Here is a 21,767-nt window from a genome sequence, read left to right as displayed (position 1 = left end):
AGGTAGGGAGCAGCGAGGGGCAGGGTGTCTCTGCTTCTTGTGCTCATATTTCCCCCCCGGTAACTCCCCTCTCTCCTCTCTCTCCTCAACCACTGACTCATACATCTGAAAACAGCCTCCCAGAGGGTCAGACCAATTACTCCAGTTAACTGGGCATTTAAGCAGTGAGGAAAGTGAACAGCAAAGGGGAGCAACAGCACATTCCAGTCGGGGTCCAGCTGGAGCCGGCCAGCCGGTCGCTTTCTTGGAAAACTTTGCAGTGTGTTCCAAAGAAAAGATTCGCTGTTGTTCTCAACCTGTGTGAGTTTACAGCCGTGGTCAGTGGGAGGAATGTGGAAAGCCTGGTGCCGCAGCCTCGGGGCCCCCACATCTGTCCTATGTTACATGCTCTTGTAAATCTTTCCATGTATGCGAATGACGGGCAAGATCATGAGGATAATCAGACAAGACTGTGGGTTAATCAACATTAAAAGCTCACTGATCAACATGTTATATATTCTCTGTTTAATCCACACAAAAACCTGTGCAAGGACCAAAAATGAACCATAATGGTTCAGATATTGGCTATTTCTTGGAGTCTTATTGTCCTCAGACAGAGCCATTGCCACCTGTTTCCAGTTTTTATATTAAGTTAACCAGCTGCTGACTGTATCTTCACAGCTATCAAACAGGCAAAAAGTGTGTTTCCCAAAATGCTCAAGGAGGGAACAGCTCGCCTAAGTCTATGTGTGACAAAATCCACTCACCCGCATCTGTAAAACTCATTATCAACACATTACATCTCATGTGTTCCAACACATAACTCCTCATAAAACCACAACATTTGTAAAGCCATTTTTTACATTCCCGACGAGAATAAGTGTTATCCAATATGTTGAACTTTTCCTTTAATGGTGAAAAATATACCAACAGCAGCAGTCACCTAATCACAGCCTTAATCATTTTTCTAATACTTCATCTTTTCCTGGACCAAAGCTGACGTCTGTCAGTGGTTTTGTTTAAATCTTGACATTCTTTCAGTACCCTCCTCTCTGTCCTGGATCACTATGTAACATTGTTACATGATTTATCTAAATAAATGAGACCTATTCATCATTTGAGCTGCTTTGTTTGTGGTGTGAATAAGCAACTGATAAGCCTGTGTATCACCGCTGTGGCTATTCCTGTCTATTTCGCAGTGAAAGGGCTTTGATTAAAAACACAGTGTAGAGTTGATGTTTACTCCAGCAAAGGTCACAATCAAAAAACCAGAGGCAATCACATCTCCTTCACAGGTTTTGTTCCTCGACTATATTTGCACTTTGTGAATTATTATAGGAGTAATGAGAAACAAAACAATGTCTGATACAGGTGTTAAGGAGAGACACTGCCATCTAATGCTCAGCTGAGTGAATTGTATTATATTTGCTTTATGATAAATGTTCATTTGTTGCTGTTGCTGAATTTTCCACAAGCACAGCTTTAAAATAGCCTGCTTGGAGAATGCGGATAGAAAATATATAACATAAAAGTCATTATTTCATATGCAGTAAAACTTGGCAAACTTTTTAATAAACAGATTTTTTTTAAATACACACAGGTGACAAATTGAAAGAAAAACCTTGAATGAATGAATTTTAAAACACATAGAAAATTTAATTGAAAGTTGATTCACATTTTGTATCAAGATGGGAAAATGAAAAAATCTAAGTGACTTTGAAAGAAAGTTCTTTGTTAGGGCACGGAGGGCAGGAGCTTCAGTCACAAAGACTGATCAACTGGCTGGAGTTTCAAAAGGAATACGGACTAAAGTGACATTTGCATTGATATCTATGGGAAAGAGTTCAGCAAATAAAGTCAAAAATTGTAGCTGACAGCTGACATTTGATGAAGTATTGATGCATTAGTGTGATATGTAGGGAAAAACATAAGAGCAAGATGTGAGCACGCTGTCAGCAAGAACAGTCAGACAGCATTTACACAGAGAGGGATGTTATAGTGGGGTTGCAAAACATAAACCCCTCATTACAAAGGTAAAAACACATTTGAAAATTCAGGAGTGCAAGAACCACAGGCACTAACTTGTCTACAGAGATGTGGAAAAACAATTATATGGTTCCGTTGACTCAACATATTACAGGGGTGGACGACTACAAATCAATGCCAAAATGGTTCTGATTGGTCATTTTTATCCTATCATTAAAAAATCTTCATGATGATGGGAGTACCACCTTCCACATATGCAGTCACTGAGTGATTCAATTAAAAAAATAAAGTGAATCATATGCTATGACGTTCACAGTCACCTGATCGCAACCCAATTGAATATTTGTGGGATGATTTATTTTGAATGAACATGCTAAACAGTGTTCTGACCCATCATCATTAAAAAAACAAATGAGGGAATATCTTTTGGAAGAAGATGTTTCATCATTCCAGTAGAGTTGCAAAACTTGGAGAATCAATGCAAAGTGCACTGAAGCTGTTATGGTAACATGGTGGCCCAACACCTTACTGAGACATTTTACATTGCTTTTTCCTTTAATGTGTCTCCCTTTTTCTATTTAAAAGGTGTGACAATTATTACATTGTGTGAAAACAAGTCAAAAGATGATTTTAATCAAAATGTAATGTTACACAAATATACTGTAATTGTTGATTTTGAACTAAATTTGGGTCTGAATAGTAATGACCAATGTTCCCTGTAATTTTTCCTGAGTGTGAGCAAACACACAAACTCCCTGAGCGTCCCTTGGACCACTGTGAGCAACATCAGACGTGTGCACTGTGGTCACACCAGCATCACATCCATTCAAGTTACATGGTTCATTAAAAGAATCAAATTACAGCATTTACATTTCTGTTAAAACACTTTGTCAACAGGAGCCAGTTGAAGGCTGCAGTGATTTTAGTGACACTACAATGTATAAGAGTGAAGTTATTGAATATTTGTCTCTCTTTACTGTTGCAGCGGTTTTGCAAATTGCAGACGGACCCTGTTCACTCCATAGACACCAATGTTATTCCTGTAGCTTGAAAGACAGCTACTTTTGATAAAACTGGGCTTGTAGCACATTGTCTGCCTTGCAACAATGGGAAAGAGGCACCGTTTATGTTTTGACAACCTATATCTAACGAGTTATTGATGCTGGAAGTCTGAATCTGTGAATATCTTTCCAACTTTACTGAACTTGGGGCCACTACCACCTAAGGAGTGATAGATTTAATTTTGAAAAAAGCATTTAGCCATACTTAAAGCTTTAAGTGCTTTATTAACACGGAACTAAAAATTTTGTATTGTTTTATTATCACAGGTTCTGTCTGAAAAGAGGTGGCATCATTTTAAACAGTGAAATCAAACTAACAAAATGTAATGACCAACCAGTGAGCAATACTGGATTCTGCAAAAACATAAACAACTTTTTAAAAATCTAAATCTTTTCTAAACACAGTTAATGTATTCACTTATTTTTTGTGTGTATGCATGTATTTATTGATTTATTTAGTACTGTTAACATATCACAGTTCTGAGTGAATTTTTCTTAAGATAGGCAAAGGCCATTTATTGATTACATATAGGCTGTTAAATGTTTACTAAAAACTAAAAAGCATTTTAAATCAATTCAATTTTATTTATATAGCACCAATTACAGTCAAATTGTCTCGAGACACTTTACAGAACCAATATGCCTGACCCCCAGAGCAAGCCAAAAGGCGACAGTGGCAAAGAAAAGACCCTTTTAACAGGGAAAAAAAAACCTCGAGCAGAACCCGGCTCTAATGTGGGGGGACCCATCTGCTGCTGGCCGGGTGGGTTGACTTAGGCATTTATTGAGTCACTAAAATACTGTAGAGTACAGACCACATCAGCATGATTATAAGCATCCTCTGGTAAATGAACAACCAGATACTGATGTCTCTCACCATATGGACTTCAGGAGATGACTGGGGGATGATAAACTGTGACCTACTGGTTGGGTTCTCTCTGTTCTCATGTTTCTTACATGTTTGTCCCCTGACAGCCGGGTCCTAATGTTTTTTGAGCAACACACCATACTATGACGTTTTTACAATGATGGTTCTACTATGGAACCAGTTTGACATGTTCAGGTGTTCTTTGTGTGAAAACTCAGAGATTTCAGGTATCAGAAGGTGGTTTTCAACTTTCTTTGTTAACTTTCTGCTTCAACTTTAAAATAAATTTCCTTCACTAACCCAGCCCTCTGGACTTCCAGTAAGCTGTGTTCCTATTGGCTGTCCAGGTGGCTGCTTGGTGTTATCAGGAACACCTGAGCAGCTCAGTGTCTTCCTGCTTTATTTAGCTGCAGACAAACATTTCCTCTGCTTCTCTTCACCACAGAACCGGGTTTGGCTCCGTTGCTTTAGTTTGTTCTTTAGGCGTTGGCTTGCAGCTTCCAGCAGTAAAATCATCTTTAATGTGTTTCTTGGTGTGTTTTAGGGCTTTGTACTGGATAGTTGTCTTGGTAAATGTGGTTCTTTAGCCACAGTTAGCACATGGTGCTAATGTGTGCAGTGATTAGTGGATTTGGTACAGCTGAGTTGTGTCTTTATCTTGGCTGTAGTGAGTCTTCAGAGGTTTTTGGTCAGACACATTCTGTATTCTTGTTTGAGAACCAATGTTGGTTGTCCAGAAGGTAAGAGTTCCTGTCCTGATTCTCTGTTCTCAGAGGTTCTCTGGTAGGCTGCAGGAGACTTTAGCGTTTGGGTTGTGCTAGTTTGGTTTTTGTACGGTTTCATTTGGACGACTATCTTGAGGCCCCTCCATGTGGTTTAGTGAGGTTTTCTGGAACAGTTCTACAAAGCAACCTGCAGCAGAAGATTCTTTGAGAGTTTTTAGGAAGTTCTGGAGACCAGACTTTAGAGCAGCAGAAACTTTTGTCAGCAGTCTGAGCAGGAGAAGGTGAGCTTCAGAGTAGAAATGAGAAGGAAACCTTCTTGACCCGTGTGGTGAGGTCCTGTACCAAGAGTTTGAGCAGGTTATGAAGAGTCTGTAGTTCTTTAGTCTGAAAGCACAAGAAGAGTCGACTCATTCAAGGAGAAAACATGAGATATTGTTGGTTCTTCTGTCGCTCTGCAGTTTCCTTAGACTGAATATCAAGTTTATATTTTAAATGATTTCCCATGTGAGCCCAAGAAGACTTCAATAAACTCCCTCCATCCCCTGGACACAACATATTTTATTACCATGTTAAATCTTTTTTTAAAAAAAATATGTTATTGCATTTTAATCATAGTTTTAGCATAGTTTTTTCTCTTTGCTTGTTTAGTTTTGTCATCTGTGTGAAAGGTGCTAAACAAATAAAGTTGAATTGATAAACTGAATAATTGACTAACTCATGATTGTGACAACAGAAGTATTTTCATTGTGATTTAAGGGTTTATTTCCTTTTTAAGGTTGGGGTTAAAATATTGACAGAAAAATAAGATCAAAGAAATAAACTACATAACAAAAAGCAATTAAATCAAAGGAAAAAAATTAATCCAATAAAACTTTAAAAAAGTTTTATTATTAAAAAGATTTAAGAAATTTAAGATGTAATTTCTAATTAAACATTTAATTTTTTAATTAAATGTTTTGTCTTTTTAAAGGTTTAATAATCTAATTAAATGTTTTGCATTTTTTAAAATGTTTAACATTCTTCTTGTTTAATTGTATTTTTTAAATGTTTAATCCTGGAAAATATTGTATCCGTAATTTTGAATATTTGTATTTTAAAAATATTGTTTCATTTCATAATGACATGTATTGTATATTGCTGAATTATCTCATTCAATATTTTGTCTGTTTAATAGAATTTAATTGTAATTAATGTTTATCTCTATTAAACAGACAAAAATATTGAATGAGATAATTCAGCAATATACAATACATGTCATTATGAAATGAAACAATATTTTTAAAATACAAATATTCAAAATTACAGATAAAATATTTTCCAGGATTAAACATTTAAAAAATACAATTAAACAAGAAGAATGTTAAACATTTTAAAAAATGCAAAACATTTCATTGGATCATTAAACCTTTAAAAAGACATAACATGAGTACTTGTATAGCTCAACAGGTTAGGTGGGTGATCCATGTACAGGGGCTGGTCCTCGACGCAGCGTCTTGGGTTCAAGTCCCGCTTGCAACTCTTTGCTGCATGTCTTTTCCCCCGTTTCCTGTTTGTCTCTCACTACGCCTATCCAATAAAAAGCTAAAAAAGGCCAAAAAAACCCCCACAAAACATTTAATTAAAAAATTAACAAGCTGATAAAACATTTAAAAAAACAATTAAACATTAAAAAGACAAAACATTTGGAAATCAAATCAGACATTAGAAAAGAATAAAAGGTGAGAAAAGAGCAAAACTAAATATTTAAGAAGAATCAAACTAAAGACAAAACATTTGAAAAGACACCAGTTAGACTTTAGAAGATCAAATTAAACAGAAGAGACAATAAAACGATCAAAAAGAGCAAAAACAGATAAAAGTCTTTCTAGTCTGAAATGAAAACATCAAGTTGTTTCTTCAAACATTTCCTCTTTCTATGTTCTTGGTTTGATTGTGGACAGATTTACTAAGAACTCATTTCAGAAAACTGCTTTCCAGATAAAGTCTACTAGTAGTTGAAGGCATTTATCAAACTAATGTTACCTTCTGATCTCCACAAACTTTACTGTTCAGTGAAGAGAATCAAAGTTTGTTGAGGATTTCTAAAAAACCCACAGGTGAAGGTCTGAGAAGAACTCAGATGGATGGTCTAAATGTGAAATCAAGACTCATGGTCACAAGATTTAAGGCTTCTGTTAACCAGAAAGTTCAAACTAACGGAGAAGTACTGAGAAACTTTTAAAATTTCAGTACTCAGACTGTCTAAAGGTTCAAACTAACAGAGAACTACTGAAGAACTTTTAGGTTTTCAGTCCTCAGACTGTCTGAAGGTTCAAAATTCAACATGTCTTTGAAAACTTTGGGATCACCACTACACTTTAAAATGAAGCTATGTGGGTTTGCACAATGTTTAGCCGAGCCCGAGTTAAAAATCTTGCAGAATAGCATCTCTCATCTGTTTAAGAATGTTCAGTCTGTATGGTTATGTTGAGCTCTGATAAATTCCACCAGTTATTTGAATTAATAAATGACAATTTGCACATTTTTGCACAATTGTAAATATTTCTATTACTTTCATGACACTTTACATCAGCTGCACTTGCTTTTTATTTGATTTTTAGCGCTTGTTTCTTATTTGTTTTGCGACATTCTCTATTTTTTGACCTACAACACTTGCTTTTAAAATATTATCTCTTTCATAGATAGATAGATAGATAGATTATTAATCCCGAGGGAAATTCAAGAGCAACATGCATGTTTTCCTGACAGCATCCTCTCAATGAAGTAGAAAACGGAAATATCCAAAAATTCAGCCAGTCTTTAGAAGCTTTAGGATCTCTATTAAAGACTAAAATAAGGTTCTGTGGGTTTGTGCAATGTTTGGCATAGTTATATGCTGAGTGGCCATCCGAACATCTAAAAATTATTTATACACTCCTTTGTAAAACTCCTCATGTCCACTATGGCCTCCTTTGACCTTACTGTGTTGTAATAGCTAAATAACTGGATGCACTGAGCTCCAGTCCAGCCAGACATTTTTCCTGCATTCAATCTGTTGGCCAGCTGAGCTCCGGATCAATGTGTGCATGTTTTCCACCAGAGGGCAGGACTCTGTGGCTGCACGGAACAAACAGGCTCCGGCTGGGCTTGGCCTCATCAGGGACGGATGTTTTCTCAGTGCAACTTTCCAATTTCCCCTCCCCAACCACCCCCCTAAAAGAGCAGAGCAGAGACAGCAGGCCCAGGGCCAGAAAAAGGAGTCCAGCAAGCAGGAGATCTGGAACATTTGCCCCCCTTAAGTTTGTCTTTAGTGGTTGTCTCTGGGGCCCTTTTGGTTTATTTCCTTCAGCAGGAGAATCTGGAGTATTTGATTACAAAATGCTCATTTCAAAATCAAGGATGAAAGTGTCTCATTTGATGCAAGCTGCAAATAAAACCTGCTTTTTTTTCCCCAGTGTTGCATCGATGGCTCACATGTCTGGTCCCAGAGTGAAATATTTGCCCTGCAACTGCGGCAGCTTTAAACCCTGCAACCCCGCCCCTCCGCACTATCACATGAATCTGGACTGAGCGCTGGATGAGAAAAAAAAAGAAAAAAGTTTGGAGGTCTCGCTGAAGTCACTTTTCTCCAGCTAGATTCACGCATGAGTACATTTTCTCACCTCGAGAGGCTTTCAGTTCAACATCTGCATCAGGAATCAGTCTTAGTGTTTACCCCCGGCTGTGATTTCTACGACTTTTTATTATTTTTTCTCTCCTGCAGGAATACAGAGAGAGGAGGAGGGGGCGGTCTGGCTGCTTGAAGGTATGTAGGAGGCATGTTGTGTGCCGCTGAGATTGATCTCAAAAATGTGCGATCCGAGCTTTTAATTGCGCTCTTTCGACTCGTTTCCCCGCTGGTTGGCGATCTGTCCGCTTGTGAGATGTTTAGAGGCTCAAACTGACGGACAACGACGGTAAGAAAAAAAAAAGAAAGAAAAGTTCAGATGGGGTGGAGGGACGGAGAGGGGGCTGGAGGGCTAAAAGTGTAAACAAATCCGAGCAGAACTTCCATCCAGTCCGATCGGAGGCCTGCGGTTTTGATTCCCCGTTTTTATGTTGTTTTAATCAACTTTAAAAAAAAAAAACCGACAGGTTTTCTTTTTTTTCTTTTAGTTTCGACACCAAACTTTGGCGACATGGACGCGCACCGCGGCGCGCCTCCGGCCGGGCAGCAGATCGTGCACGTCCGCGGGGACTCGCAGACGGAGCTGGAGGCCCTGTTCAACGCCGTGATGAACCCCAGCAGCTCCGCCAGACAGCCGTCCTCGGTGCCCATGAGGATGAGGAAGCTGCCCGACTCCTTCTTCAGGCAGCCGGAGCCCCGCGGACACTCCAGACAAGTACTGACAACAGCTGCAGCACAAACACACAATGAGCCACCATGCTGCCTCACACACAGGCCCTGATGGGAGCAAATGCACAACAATCCAGTCACTGTTAGGTATCAGTGGTTAGTGGACTGCAAATGTTTTTTCCTATTTGAATACTTGAGAACAAAATAATACAAACACTGAGTCCTGTATCAGTCAGTGAAACTGATTTAAAAAAGAGAGAGAGAGAGGATGAATCCACTACATTTGTCAGAAAATAATGAAAATTAGTGCACACACAGCCATCAGGTGATGTCTTCAGATCTCTGCTTCTTGTCCAAAATCCAAAAATGTTCAATGTGCTACCTCATAGAGTTGCAAATGGTTATTTTCTCAATTATCAGTGATTCCAAAAGCCCAAGACGACATCCTTAAATGTCTGGTTTTGCCTACAACAAAGTTATTCTGTCATAGAGGAGGAAAGGAATAAGAAAATATTCAAATGTAAGAAGCTTGAGTTACAGATTTTTGACTTTCTATCTTAAAGAATTGCTTAAACTGATCAATCAGTTATCGAAAGAACTCACAAACAATTGACAACTACTCGATTAACCAATTAATTGATTAATTTAATTCAGTTTAAAATAATTTGCTTTTGATTGATTGATTGATCAATCAATTGTCTGATAGTTGTAACTCTAGATTTGACAAAGGATTAATAATTGAAATACTTTTTTGTTGTTGTTGTAAAAATGCCCAGATTTTCTGCTCTAATCTTTTTGTATATGATATTTTGCAGCTTTTCTCTGGTTCATAATATTAATTCCATATCTTTGTGTTTTCAACTGTTCAAACAAAACAAGATATTTGTGATGACCAACAGCAGTCCAATATAGATTTTTAGGCAGTAACGAATGCTGATATTGATATATTGGCCAATATTGCTAACATTAGAGTTGGATTGAAAACGGAAAATTACAGGGTCATTACTTATTAATTTTCCAGCAATGTAATTTACAAGCTAGTCAGCAACTTGCCATGAAGACAAAGCTTGACTCTGCACTGCTGTCTACTCAGCTGTGATACATACTCTGCTACATGTGCTGCAGAATTTGTAAACAATGGTGTTGAAGCTGGACAAACTATGCATTGACACCCTTTCTGAAATACGTCAAGCATCTTTTTATGTTTTATGTCCTCTCAAAGAAAGAAATATCGGACAACCTATATGCAGATAGAGATATATCTGTGACAGGCCAATATCGAACAATAATATATTAGTATATTGGTCAGGTTGTAAGAAAAGTAAAAAATTATAATGAATGCTAACAGCCATAATCTGTCTTCCCTTAGATAGTGTTTTTAAAAGTTAGTATTGATTGCAAGGAAGGATTGTTTCATTGTCCACTGTTGACCATTCTTGTTTATTCAATCAGTAATTTAGTCTATATAATGTCAGGAAACTGTGAAAAATGTTGATTTTGTGCTTCCCAAAGCCCAAGATGGCTTCTTAAAATGTCTTGGTTTGCCCACAACTCAAAGATAATCAATGTACTGTTATATATAAGGAAAGAAACCAGAAAATAATCTAATGTAAGAAGCTTGCATAAGAGAATTTCTACTTTTTTAAAAGGAATTTACTCAAACCAATTAATTATTTACAGGTTTTAAATAATAGTTGTTAAACTACTTGATTAATGGCTGTAGCTCTGTTGCAGGACTGTTTTACTGGATTGTTCTACATTTGTCTGATCCCTTAGAGCCCACTAATGGCGATATTTTGTTGGGACAGTGAAACGTGTTGATGATTTTGTAGTTGGCGAGCTTCTACTTTTGTCTGCTGTTCTTTGCTGATGTCATTGTCCTGTACAAGATTAGCTGCTTTATATTTCTGTGTCCTTCCTTCTTCCCACAGTAAACCTTTTATTTTGCTGTCTGATAAACTCACAGCTCAAATGGCCACCGTCCACCACATCTGCCAACCTCGGAAACTCAAGTGTAACATTTTCAGTTATCAGGACTTTTCGTTTTGCTGCTTCTGTGCATTGTATTCACTACCGGTGGGAGAAAAAACAAAAGTATTTATTGTAGCAAGTTGTGGAAAAATCCCCAAAACAAGGACAAAGAGGAGAAGTGACAATAAGCAGACCTTTACCAGCTCTAAAGATGTTAACACATTACCAGTAAGCCCTTAAAAATGACCATGTAGGGTGATTAGTTGTTGTATTTTTATAGTATTTAACTTTGCTCGGACCCACTCTTTGCAGGTTATATTTATAACTTAAAATAAAATTGCGTATTACTATCTACTATGATGTTCACTAAACTTTATGGAAGACAGTTCTAATGTATTCTAATGTGTCTTGTGTGGTAATATAAGAGTCAGCGGTAATCAAATCTTAATAAAAAATGAAGCACCTGGGAGTGTGAATGCTCCGATTCACAGTTCTTCTCAGTCTCTTCCTCTTGGCTCACTCTGTTCACCTCTCCAGACTTTTAAGTTTGTGATTTGTCATTTGTTTCACTTCAGAGTTGTTAACCCTGCTTGTTTCTCGTCAGGCCAGTTCGGATGGAGGCGTGTGCGGCTCCCTCACCCCTCATCACGTCCGCGCCCATTCCTCCCCGGCCTCCCTCCCAGTCAACTCGCTCTCCACTCAAGCAGCAGATGTGGCGACGACGCCGATCATACCCGATGACGTGCCGCTCCCCCACGGTTGGGAAATGGCCAAAACGGCAACCGGCCAGCGTTACTTCCTCAAGTAAGGCTTAGATTCAGTTCATCAATGTGTTTGTTCTTTGTTAGGTTACCTTGTGTCACAACACCCAAAGAGCCAGCACCTATAAATCACAATCATCCCGTTTAGTGCTGCACATCTTTATTGTTTAGTTAGACTTATTCAAGCGTTCATTCTGCACATCCTCACATTTGAGAAGCAGCAACCAGCAAATTGTCAGATTTTCTTCATAAACGATTTGAAGAAAATGAAAAGATTAATGAAATTATCGCAATTGTTGCTGATCAATGTTTTGTAGGTCATCAAACTGACTAATTAGTGAATCATTCCAGTACTAACCTGATTTAGAATAGGATAGAATAGAAATACTTTATTGATCCCCAAGGGGAAATTCTGTTGTTGCAGTAGCAAGTAAAAAGACTAAAGTGGCCACCACCACAATACAAATAAATAAGAAAAATATACTACAGTACAAAATGCATGATCAAGTGTAACATATACTATGATTTAAAAAGTACTAAAGTGAAAAAAGAAGGTGGTTCCTTTCGATTTTTACTGGTTCTGTCAAGTAACAGGAAGCAGTCAACAGTACATCATTCTTCAATATTTTGCTAAAGTGAAGCAGTGCACATGTAACTCAGAGTAATTAGTCGCATACAAACAGAAATGTTATAACTAGTTCTGCAACCAGTGTGGTTTCACCTTCCTTTAAGCACATGGCCTGACAGTTCACACTCCTGTCAAGGGCCACTGTAGTTTACAACAGCACTAGCAGTGTCATTTCCCTGTGTGAGTGTAGATGTATGTGCACACCTGGTAGTACAGGTAAAGCAGGTCCGAGGCTCCTTATCCATCAGGTTACAGTGGTTTAACAGATACAGATCCGTTTAGACTTGTTGTGTGTTTTCAGTCACCGGGATAAGACGACCACTTGGCACGACCCTCGTCTTTCGCAGCTTCAGTCGGCTGCAGCTCAGCATCCTATCTCTGGCCCTCCGGTCCATGCCCACTCCCTCAGCAACCCAGCACCCACTACGCAACCACAAAACATCAACCCAGAGACAGGTATCGCTCTGATTTATTTTTTTTCCTGCCCCATCTCACTGTACAGTTTCTTTCAAAAGCACCAACCCGCTTTTTATAGTCCATCTCTGGCGGATCAGGGCTTTGCTGGGTGTGATTTCTTCGGGATTCGCTTTTGGTCTCTACCTCCACAGCTCTGGTGACTTTGGTGGGAGTTATTACTATCGTTGATTAGGCTGAACTTTAATGGCATCACCCTGATGACAGTGCATGATGCAGAAGATAAAAGTGCAGCTGATATTCTCAGGTTTCAGCTGAGAGAAATCAGGTGCTTTTCTAACTTACATAGCCATCTTTGAAGGATCTGTTCAGCCAAATTAGAATTTTTGTGGTAGGTTTTATGGGACGGTGTGGCTTTCATGAGAAAATTGATATAGATCTGACAATAATTGTGTAAAGACAGTGATGGGAGATGACAAAAAACAAAAATTTCCAGCCAGACTTGATCCAGGGTGTGTAATGATGCAACCACATGGACAGTGACTAACAAGAACAGGTCTGTCTTTAAGCAATGTTATGTGCCAGTATGAACATTGGAAGAGTTTTTCTTCTTTAATCATTCACCCTGGGCATTAATAATCCAGTGTGTTTGTAATTTAATTGTTGGGGAAAAAATCACATCTTTATTTTCTGCCAAAATGTAGTTGAAAGTTTATCTGAAGTGACACACTTCCAGCTGTTTGTAGGAGTGTTTCCTCCAAATATATTACATACCTGTTGCATCAGCAGCAGCAGAATCCATATGAGCATCTCCCAAGAGAACCTAATAGTGAGTTTCAGCTCGTTATTTTTCATTTTGTACATGGAACTTAATGGTTTTAGTTCACTGGCACAGGTTTTTGCTGCTGCTTTCAGGGAAAAGGCTAAAAAAAACACTGATTGCTGCCTGTTCTTCTTCAAATGGCAAAGTTAGCAACTACCTGCTGGACACACCACTGCATTTAACATCTAAAGAGCCAAATATCTCCCTCAGGAGGTGGTAGAGACCAAAACAGTTAAAAAAAAAAAAAGAGTTAATGTTGTACTAACATTCACAAGGTGGCCAACAGCACAACTCTAAATGAATGATAATGTAACAACTTTATCAGCCGAGTTCACAGACATGGATTAGGCCTCATCTGACTTGAAAATAAAGAAAGTATTCAGCCTTGGACCAGGTTTAATCCATGTGTGGGAAACTGAGCCTATATGTTATGTCATGTTATTTCTGCTTCTAGTTATTAATGCAGGTTCAAACAAAAACAAGCAACATTTTCCACTTTTAGTGGAACTACTTTCTAATGAAAATTAGTTTCCAATGAAAACCTTCCATAAGGTGTTCTGTGGATTATCCAGAACAATGGAAACAGTGTCTCTGGAAAGACGTGTTGCTGTTAAATCTTTATATTGTAATTTGGCTAAACAGACCCTTTAGGAATAAAACTTCTTTTCACCCAGCACTTGGGCACTGACAGTATTACATTTACGACAGTATTTTACACCAACTGCATTCAGGCAAGACGCACATAAGATAGTACATTTAACTCCACCGTAAATACTGTAACCCTTTACCCACTAACCTTCACTTCTATTTATATAATCTCTACAAACTAGAAGCTGCACAGACATTAAAGGACGTGGGCCAGATTCTACTTTTTTCTCTCAACACTCCATGCACTCCATCTACCATTTGCCTTCTCACTGTGTACTTTCACTGCTGTTCAGGTCCACTGCCTGAAGGCTGGGAGCAGGCTGTGACTGCAGATGGAGAGGTGTACTACATCGATCACATAAATAAGACCACCACATGGGTCGACCCGCGTCTAGGTAGCACACTATCAAATTTGTGTCTCCTGAATTGACAATTCTTGTTTGTCAATGAGAAACATTTTGTTCCAATGTCCACCATCACAAGTTGCTTTTTGGCAACAAAAAAAAAAAAGAAAGATCGCAAAGTTTTACAAAGTTTGTTAACATATGTGTAATTGCTGAAATGTTTAACGTAATAGTAATTTTTACTTAATTGCCAAAAAAGTCTCTTTTTTTTTTATCAATCTTATGTTCCAGCCCAGAAGATGAACCCTGGCCTCCTTGGTTTGGCAATGCAGCAAAGGCAGGAAAAGGAAAGGCTCAGATGCAAGCAAGGCTTGCCTCCACAGATCACATCACAGGTCAGAGGTCAAATAAACTGCCTGTGTTGCCTAAACACTCAAACATTTGACTAAAGATCACATGATTTATCTGCACAAGCTGCTGCACAACTTGTTCCCTGTGTGGTTGAGCTGTTACTTCAGGTTTGTTCACTGCCTGGGTTTTCCATGAAGTTATACATGCAGCTGTGTGTCTGTGCTGTAGGATGCAGGAGGACGGAGCCAGATGCCCGGCGGGATGGACCACGACAGGAACACACAGACACTTGTTCCTCCTCTTGATGTGAGGATCAGAGCATCGAACCACGAACCTACACTCAATGGGTGAGTTATTAAGTAACAAATATAGATATATATTACAGATGAAGTCCTATTTGTGCATCAGAAAGTGTGTACTTCCTCAAACAGTGTCCCGGTTTCTTAAGAAATACTTCTCAGAATGCATTTCTTGTGAAAACTATATAATCAGAGGAATAATTATACCAGAAATAGGTCCTTTTAACAGATGCTGATTGGATATAAAGCAAGGTTCATGTGTGTTTTCTTGCACAGCGCTCACTCTCGCAATGAGAGCACCGACAGCGGTCTGAGCGTCAGCAGCCTTCCCCGTACGTCGGACCACATGCTGAGCTCTGTGGATCACATGGACACAGGTAATGTACATGAACACACAATGCCAGAAAGAGAGACTGAAGTTTGATTAATCCTTCATCTAAACTCTACTATAAATATGTGTATTTTTACTTAAACCTAAATAATGGTGAGCATTTCCATAAACTGTTTATTTTTGCTGTGTAGAGTAATTGTACCTCTAATGTAGCCACCGATAATGCCATGATGTTGATTTATTTAGCTATAATTACTTACTGTAGAATTAAGAATTATGGCATTCTTTAGAAACCAGCTCTTACACTGGCCTTGCTGTAATAATTCACAGGAAAACAAGTTATTTTGTATAGCAGTAACTTTCCCAGATGCAGTCCAGAGTAATTTGTGTTCACTTATGTGGAATTGATTAAAAAGTGATATATAAAAATGCTTCCCAAACAGTTTAGTCATAATACAAAGGAAGGGAGCAGAACCCAGAAAAAGGCAGCTGGCAGCTACCTCTGCAACATGTTGTCCGGCTTGTAATTGTGCACATATTTAGCCTGTTACATTTCTGTGCAAGCATCGACTCCCCTCTTTATTTCCTTGTTTTAACCCGTTGGAAAGTTGAAAAACAGACAGTTTCGTCTGTTCCTACAGTTTCTGGCTCTGATGAATGATGCAATTTTGGTTATTTGTTATTTTTTTTAAGCTAATATGCCTGTAAACCTCCCAGTGAGACAGTCGCTTATTATGTTGAAATTTTGAAATATTCTCGTTTTGTTCAAGGAAAGCAACATTGTTCTGCTACTCTGCTCCGTTTAGGCGAATCTGTCGAACCCCCCTCTATGGCCCTGCAGGAGTCGATGCCTGTGCTCCCGATGTCTGAGGGCGAGGAGCTAATGCCCTGCATCCCCGAGGGTCTGAGTTCAGACCTTCTGATGGACATGGAGACTGTTCTGTCTGGGTCGCACATGGACAGAGACAGCCTGCTCACCTGGCTATAGACACACCCAGCGGCTGGTCAAACGTGGTTTGACGTCAGATTTTCTTAACATGACTGAGAATTCTGGAGGATTTTTGCCTTCAAGTAGTGGTACAGAGCAACATTACTGAGAGAATATGCTACTCTTGTGTGATGGACCCCTAACACTACTCACAGCCTGAAGAATGACTCTCACAGAAGGTGGTAAGCTGCTTGTATTTTACTCTTTGTTTTTTTTTTTTGGGCCTGGTTTTTTACAGAGATGCATGACGGATCATCCGTATTTTTGTAACACTCCTTTCTTTTTAGTGTTTGACCTCAGATGTCTCTAGTTAAGTGCATCGAAGCTAATTTTGGAGCCCAGATCTGTTTGTTATCCTCACTGGGGATGGGTTTGCAGCAATATAAATGGAAAAATAACAAATGTAGCATGAAACACTAAGAACAAATCTCATCCACATTCCCCCTGGTTACACACATACCCTGCTGGATTAAAGAGCAGTCAGTAACTTGTGATTTTTATCCACATGGTCACAGTTGTGAAAAAAAACACGAATGAAAGATTTTTACCTGGATTAACCCCATACTGGTTACATTATAGATATCAAAAATGCTTATCTCTTGCTATCCTGCACAGAAACTTCAAGGGAGAGATGACACACCCTTGTGGAGAGCTAGAAGAGAATTAAACACTAAAAGTTGTCCCATTTACTCCTAAACTTTAGAAACAGTTAAAATACTCACAAACCACAATCATTTGTCTGCAGACCTCATTCCTAAGTAATCAAAGCCTGATTTCACATTTCGGAAAACAAAATCCACAGAGTAGTGCCTCTATGTAGAGCAGTCTGTACTGGAGGCACTGAAACTACAATCCAGCCTGTTTTCAGAATCCCTCTTCACACAAAGGAGCATTGCAACATACAGAAGATGTCTTCAATAAAAATGGACACATGATCAGTATAATGCAGCGTAGTCCAACACAATGAGTAAACTGTAGTCTTCATGTGGTCTTTTAGTTTCTAAAATCATCTGTGTAGAACATTAACTCACCTCTGCAGGGAACACTGCAGCTTCCTGGCTGTAAAATCACCTATTTTGAAGTTACTAGTATTTTGGTTTTGTTAATACTGTTTTTTTTTTCTTGTATTGCATTGCATTTAATTCTATTGATTGTCCACAGCAACATTGAATATAAACTTCACAAAGGTAGTATTTATTGAAAGTTAGTTATGTTGGATTGAGTCATTTTGGATAGTTGTAATTTTATGTCCATTCACTTTGTTCCCAAGGCCCAATTCTTTCCACATCCTGCAAATTAAATGAAAACTATTGAATTAATTAAGCAGCACCCCCTTAACTTTGAGAATTAATTGTTTTTAATTCCCTTTTCTCTGTTTTCCCACTATTGGCTTGATACATTCCTAATAATTTCCTTTTTTTCTCTCAAAGAAAGATGTGCAAGCAGCAGTCAATTTAACCACGCACGTTTTAGCTCCTTAACATCAAATCATGTGCCCTTCTTCTTTTTGCTGACCAGTTTAGAATGTAGTCTGTGACTCTAGATTATTAGTTGCATTTTTCTCACCGTTTCAGGATTTATTGTTTCCATTTCATCTCTAAAATCAGTTAGTGGTGTCTATAGACGTGCTGCATCAAATATATTTCAAACTTGCATTGTTGTGACATGTTGTCTGGGCTGCATCACCACCAGTGTCACTACACAAAAAAAGTTATGCAATAGTTTACTTATTGTACAAAGTCGTTAGTTACACTGCGTGTTACGTTACTCTGCAACATTAAGATGCCAGTGTAGCATTAAACCTTACATATGACCACATACAGGCACAAATCTCTCTCATGATAAGGAGGACACACATATGTTCTGTTTCCCATGCTCTTTGACAAAATATTTCTACTGCACCAACAGCAAATTTGGTGAAAACTAGCCCAAAGAATAAACTGTCATGGTGGGACTCAAGGTGTCACTTTCCAAAGTACAAAAAGAGAGACTGGAGGACACCACTTAATTCTCAGCCTTCTATTGTGCCAACAGACTAATGTTTAACACCACTGTGTCTTAAAATTAAAGTCAAAATGGACAAAAACATTAGGCAAATGGATATATTCAGCCTAAACTAGGTGTACCGTTGTTATTGGATAATTGGTGGAACAGGGATTTTAAATCTATTGGATGATAAATCCAAAGGTGAGAGATGTCATAATCACAAACAAGACAGGAAACAGAGACAGGAAATTTTCCTTTCTGAAAGGTAAAGTGATACAGACACAAAAAACATACAAACAATACATGAGAACAAACATCTGTCAGAGGAAACACCAAATCAACTAATTCTTTGATATGAGAGAAGGAATATCCCTCTGAAGTTGAAGCAGAGCTCCCATTTTTGGACTAATTTGCTGCCCTCAAGGTGAGAGGAACTGCTTTTTGCTAGAAGATACACAGAGGACATTATTTCTACTAGATTTAATGTGACACTGAAGTAACTGATTATTTACCTGTCATGTGATTAATGGATTTAGGAACAGACAAATGTAATGTGATCACAGCTATGCATTACCCCAACACCGATCAACATACAATGATACTTTTAATACTAAAACCTGACTTGATGTTTACCATATGATGTAGTTTCTAACTTTAAGAACAAAGCGAGGTACAAACCAAACCCATCAAACTTAATCAAGGTGTCTGAGGCTGTTTCTAATTTTCTTGCAAACATTTTGCCGATCAATCATCTAATAAATCAACCCAGAAACTATGTATATTATTCAAGATTGACATCATCCTTTTAAGAAAAAACACAGCAAAGCAATTTTTAAAAAGTTGTAATAGATTTAAATATGTGTAATGTTACAATCAAATTTTCAGAATATCCTCTTAAAGATACGGTCTTTAATTTTCTTCTACTGATGAATAAAAAGGCTGGATTTTCCTTTTTTTAGTACGAGGCAACAAATTCAGTATTTTTCACTTCATTCAAAGCACAGTTTACTCAAATAATCCTGAGATATTTTCAAGCCAGTCTGTAATTCTTTACTGTAGATAAACTGAGTCTACAGGAATGAAATGTGCAACAGAAGCAAGTTCCAACATCCTATACTGACAATTTTTATTTTTTTTTGTATTGCGTGGACATGTATGACAAAACACATCCATATTTCCTTATTTTCTTCCTTAAACTTTCGTTTTCCAAATCCTTTCCCTTCAGAAACTATCCTGGTTAGTGCTAATAAGACGTAATATTGCTGCCACTCTGTTGAATTAGAATTCCTGTCCGTGGCTTAAGTTTTGTAAGTGGAAATGCGAAAAAATATTGTGCTTCATAAATGAACTTCAGAGCTATTCAGAGAGGCGCGACATAAGTCAAAGACCCTGGGAAAAACAACATACTAACTGTGGATGCTGTGTTCTTGATATTTTTTATTCTAACTGCAAATGCTATCTGGTGCTGCAGTGCAGGAGGCAGACGTCAGTATGGGGAGTTCTTTAACTTTCCCTGTTTAGCTAAACTATATAATGAGTATATAATCTGTTTTTATCCGCTGGGTTGTTTCTGCCGTGTGTTTATATTTTAACTGAATTTGAGGCTGTTGACTGCAGGTGAAAGCATTTTGTTCTAACCAGCTTCCTTGTTTTATATACGTAAATATATACAGTATGTAGAGGTAAAAACTTCACTCACAACATCCCCAAATAAAGAGCCATGACACATTTTTTGTAATCTTTCTAAATTAAAGTACCAAACAACTTACAGAGCGACTTGCTGCTCATACACATAACGCAACACGCTACCTAGCCTATTATTTATCTTAGCATGCATGACACTTGCTATGTATGTTTCATATAATGACGTTTATTATCCTATTTACAGAAAGTTTGGAGGCAATCAGACTTGTTTTGTACCTTTTTATGCATGTGATTTATATCAATTTTCATTGTAATCATTTTAAAGCAGTTTCTGTTTAATAAACTTTTAAATACATCAGAATACATTGTTTCTTGTGTTGTTTTAAGTGTATATTTGTCCATCTTATGGCTGCAAACTCACATTTTGATTTAGGGCTTGGTGGGGGACTGGGACATACCAATTCATAGCTTAAATATGTCAAATTGGAGGCGCAGTGTGCAACTTTGTATACAGAAAATTTATAATTCATAGCATAAATTCCTGCATTATGACATTAAATCTTAAAGAATTTAAATTGTTGAAAAAAACATTGATTTGAAAAAACCCTTTCCTTCAATATACAAACAGCTCATTGTTTATTTGCTGTAAATTATACTGCTATTTTTTTGATCAACTAATTATTTGTATTAACCTAAATTATTCACTTAGTGTCAGTACTGCTTACCATAGAGCCCAAGATTTGATACATATATTAAAAATATAATCATCAAACAATTAAGCTTACTAGCGGACTCATGTCATTATACATTTGAAAGCCTGTTAAGGTTGAGGTCATGGATATATTGTAGAGAGCTCCTTCAGGACGTCCATGTGTAAACTTCATATCAGAGTGCCCTCTCTCTGAGCCTGTGTACGGACCAGCTCGAGAAACTAAAAGAAAACCTTACGGGACCGACTGAGCTTCAGCATGGCTGTCTGTGCTGCAGAAGCCACTGGGTATCTCTCACCCAGCTCCCCCTGTGTGTTCATACCTACATTTTAGTCACTTTAATGGAACATCTCTCAGAAATGCAAATGACGATAAAGTTTGAAACATGGGAAACTTCTACAGGAACAAATGGCTGATCAAAAACAGCATGTCAGATCACCTTGGAGGGAAAACTGCAGATACAAATATTAAACAAGTATAACTTAGTAAAAATGTGTTTGAGTTGGGAGTCACAGTTTTCAGCTCTTGAAAAATCTAAAGAGCAACAAAAAAGTATGTAGTTTTTATATTAACAGGATTTGTTTAAAAATGACTAAATGCAACCTACCCAGGTCAATTTGTCACCTTCAGCCACTGCTTGGTCTCTGCTCTGCAGGCCCAACACAATGGCCACCCTTCCTACTGGGATGATCTTTTGCTTGTGCTCTTTTCTTTTTAGCTGCTTTACTTTGTAGTCCACACTGCAGCCCAGCTCCTTGGAGCTCTCATAGCACTGAGACAGGCAAAACCCACATTAACATAGAGATTCTACAAGGTCTGATAACAGGCCTCACCTGAGCAGTTTAACATGTACTGTACTTTTTATAATCACATTTATTCCAAAACTCGTGCCGTACTGTCATAATAGAAACTTTAGAATTGGTACTATCCAAAAT

General features: G+C 38.0%; 1 protein-coding gene across 3 annotated transcripts; it reads left to right on the top strand.

Moving 5' to 3' along the window:
- The first annotated feature begins 8,162 nt into the window (after positions 1–8,162).
- LOC111580660 (transcriptional coactivator YAP1-like) lies at positions 8,163–20,483 on the top strand. 3 transcript variants are annotated; one of them, XM_023288506.3, is made up of 9 exons: positions 8,163–8,403; positions 8,754–8,980; positions 11,510–11,709; positions 12,596–12,750; positions 14,473–14,574; positions 14,815–14,918; positions 15,103–15,221; positions 15,450–15,550; positions 16,311–20,483. In XM_023288506.3, the coding sequence occupies exons 2-9, from the start codon at positions 8,777–8,779 to the stop codon at positions 16,490–16,492; spliced, it is 1,167 nt and encodes a 388-aa protein (XP_023144274.2). In that variant the 5' UTR covers positions 8,163–8,403; positions 8,754–8,776; the 3' UTR covers positions 16,493–20,483. The 3 variants fall into 3 exon arrangements, with proteins under 3 accessions (XP_023144274.2, XP_054873314.1, XP_023144276.2); XM_023288508.3 differs by lacking the exon at positions 8,163–8,403 and adding an exon at positions 8,410–8,554; XM_055017339.1 differs by lacking the exon at positions 14,473–14,574 and having other exon boundaries at positions 8,164–8,403.
- The last annotated feature ends 1,284 nt before the right edge of the window (positions 20,484–21,767 follow it).

This window comes from Amphiprion ocellaris, chromosome 14, assembly GCF_022539595.1.
Source record: "Amphiprion ocellaris isolate individual 3 ecotype Okinawa chromosome 14, ASM2253959v1, whole genome shotgun sequence".
Lineage (NCBI taxonomy): Eukaryota > Metazoa > Chordata > Actinopteri > Pomacentridae > Amphiprion > Amphiprion ocellaris.
Note: the sequence above shows the minus strand (reverse complement) of the source record. Positions and strands in the feature narration are given on the sequence as shown.

Bases quoted from the DNA above. Each gene is read 5' to 3' on its own strand.
- LOC111580660 (XM_023288506.3), top strand. From the start codon at position 8,777: ATGGACGCGCACCGCGGCGCGCCTCCGGCCGGGCAGCAGATCGTGCAC. The intron at 8,981-11,509 runs GTACTGACAACA...GTTTCTCGTCAG, and splicing joins CCCGCGGACACTCCAGACAA to GCCAGTTCGGATGGAGGCGT. The intron at 12,751-14,472 runs GTATCGCTCTGA...ACTGCTGTTCAG, and splicing joins AAACATCAACCCAGAGACAG to GTCCACTGCCTGAAGGCTGG.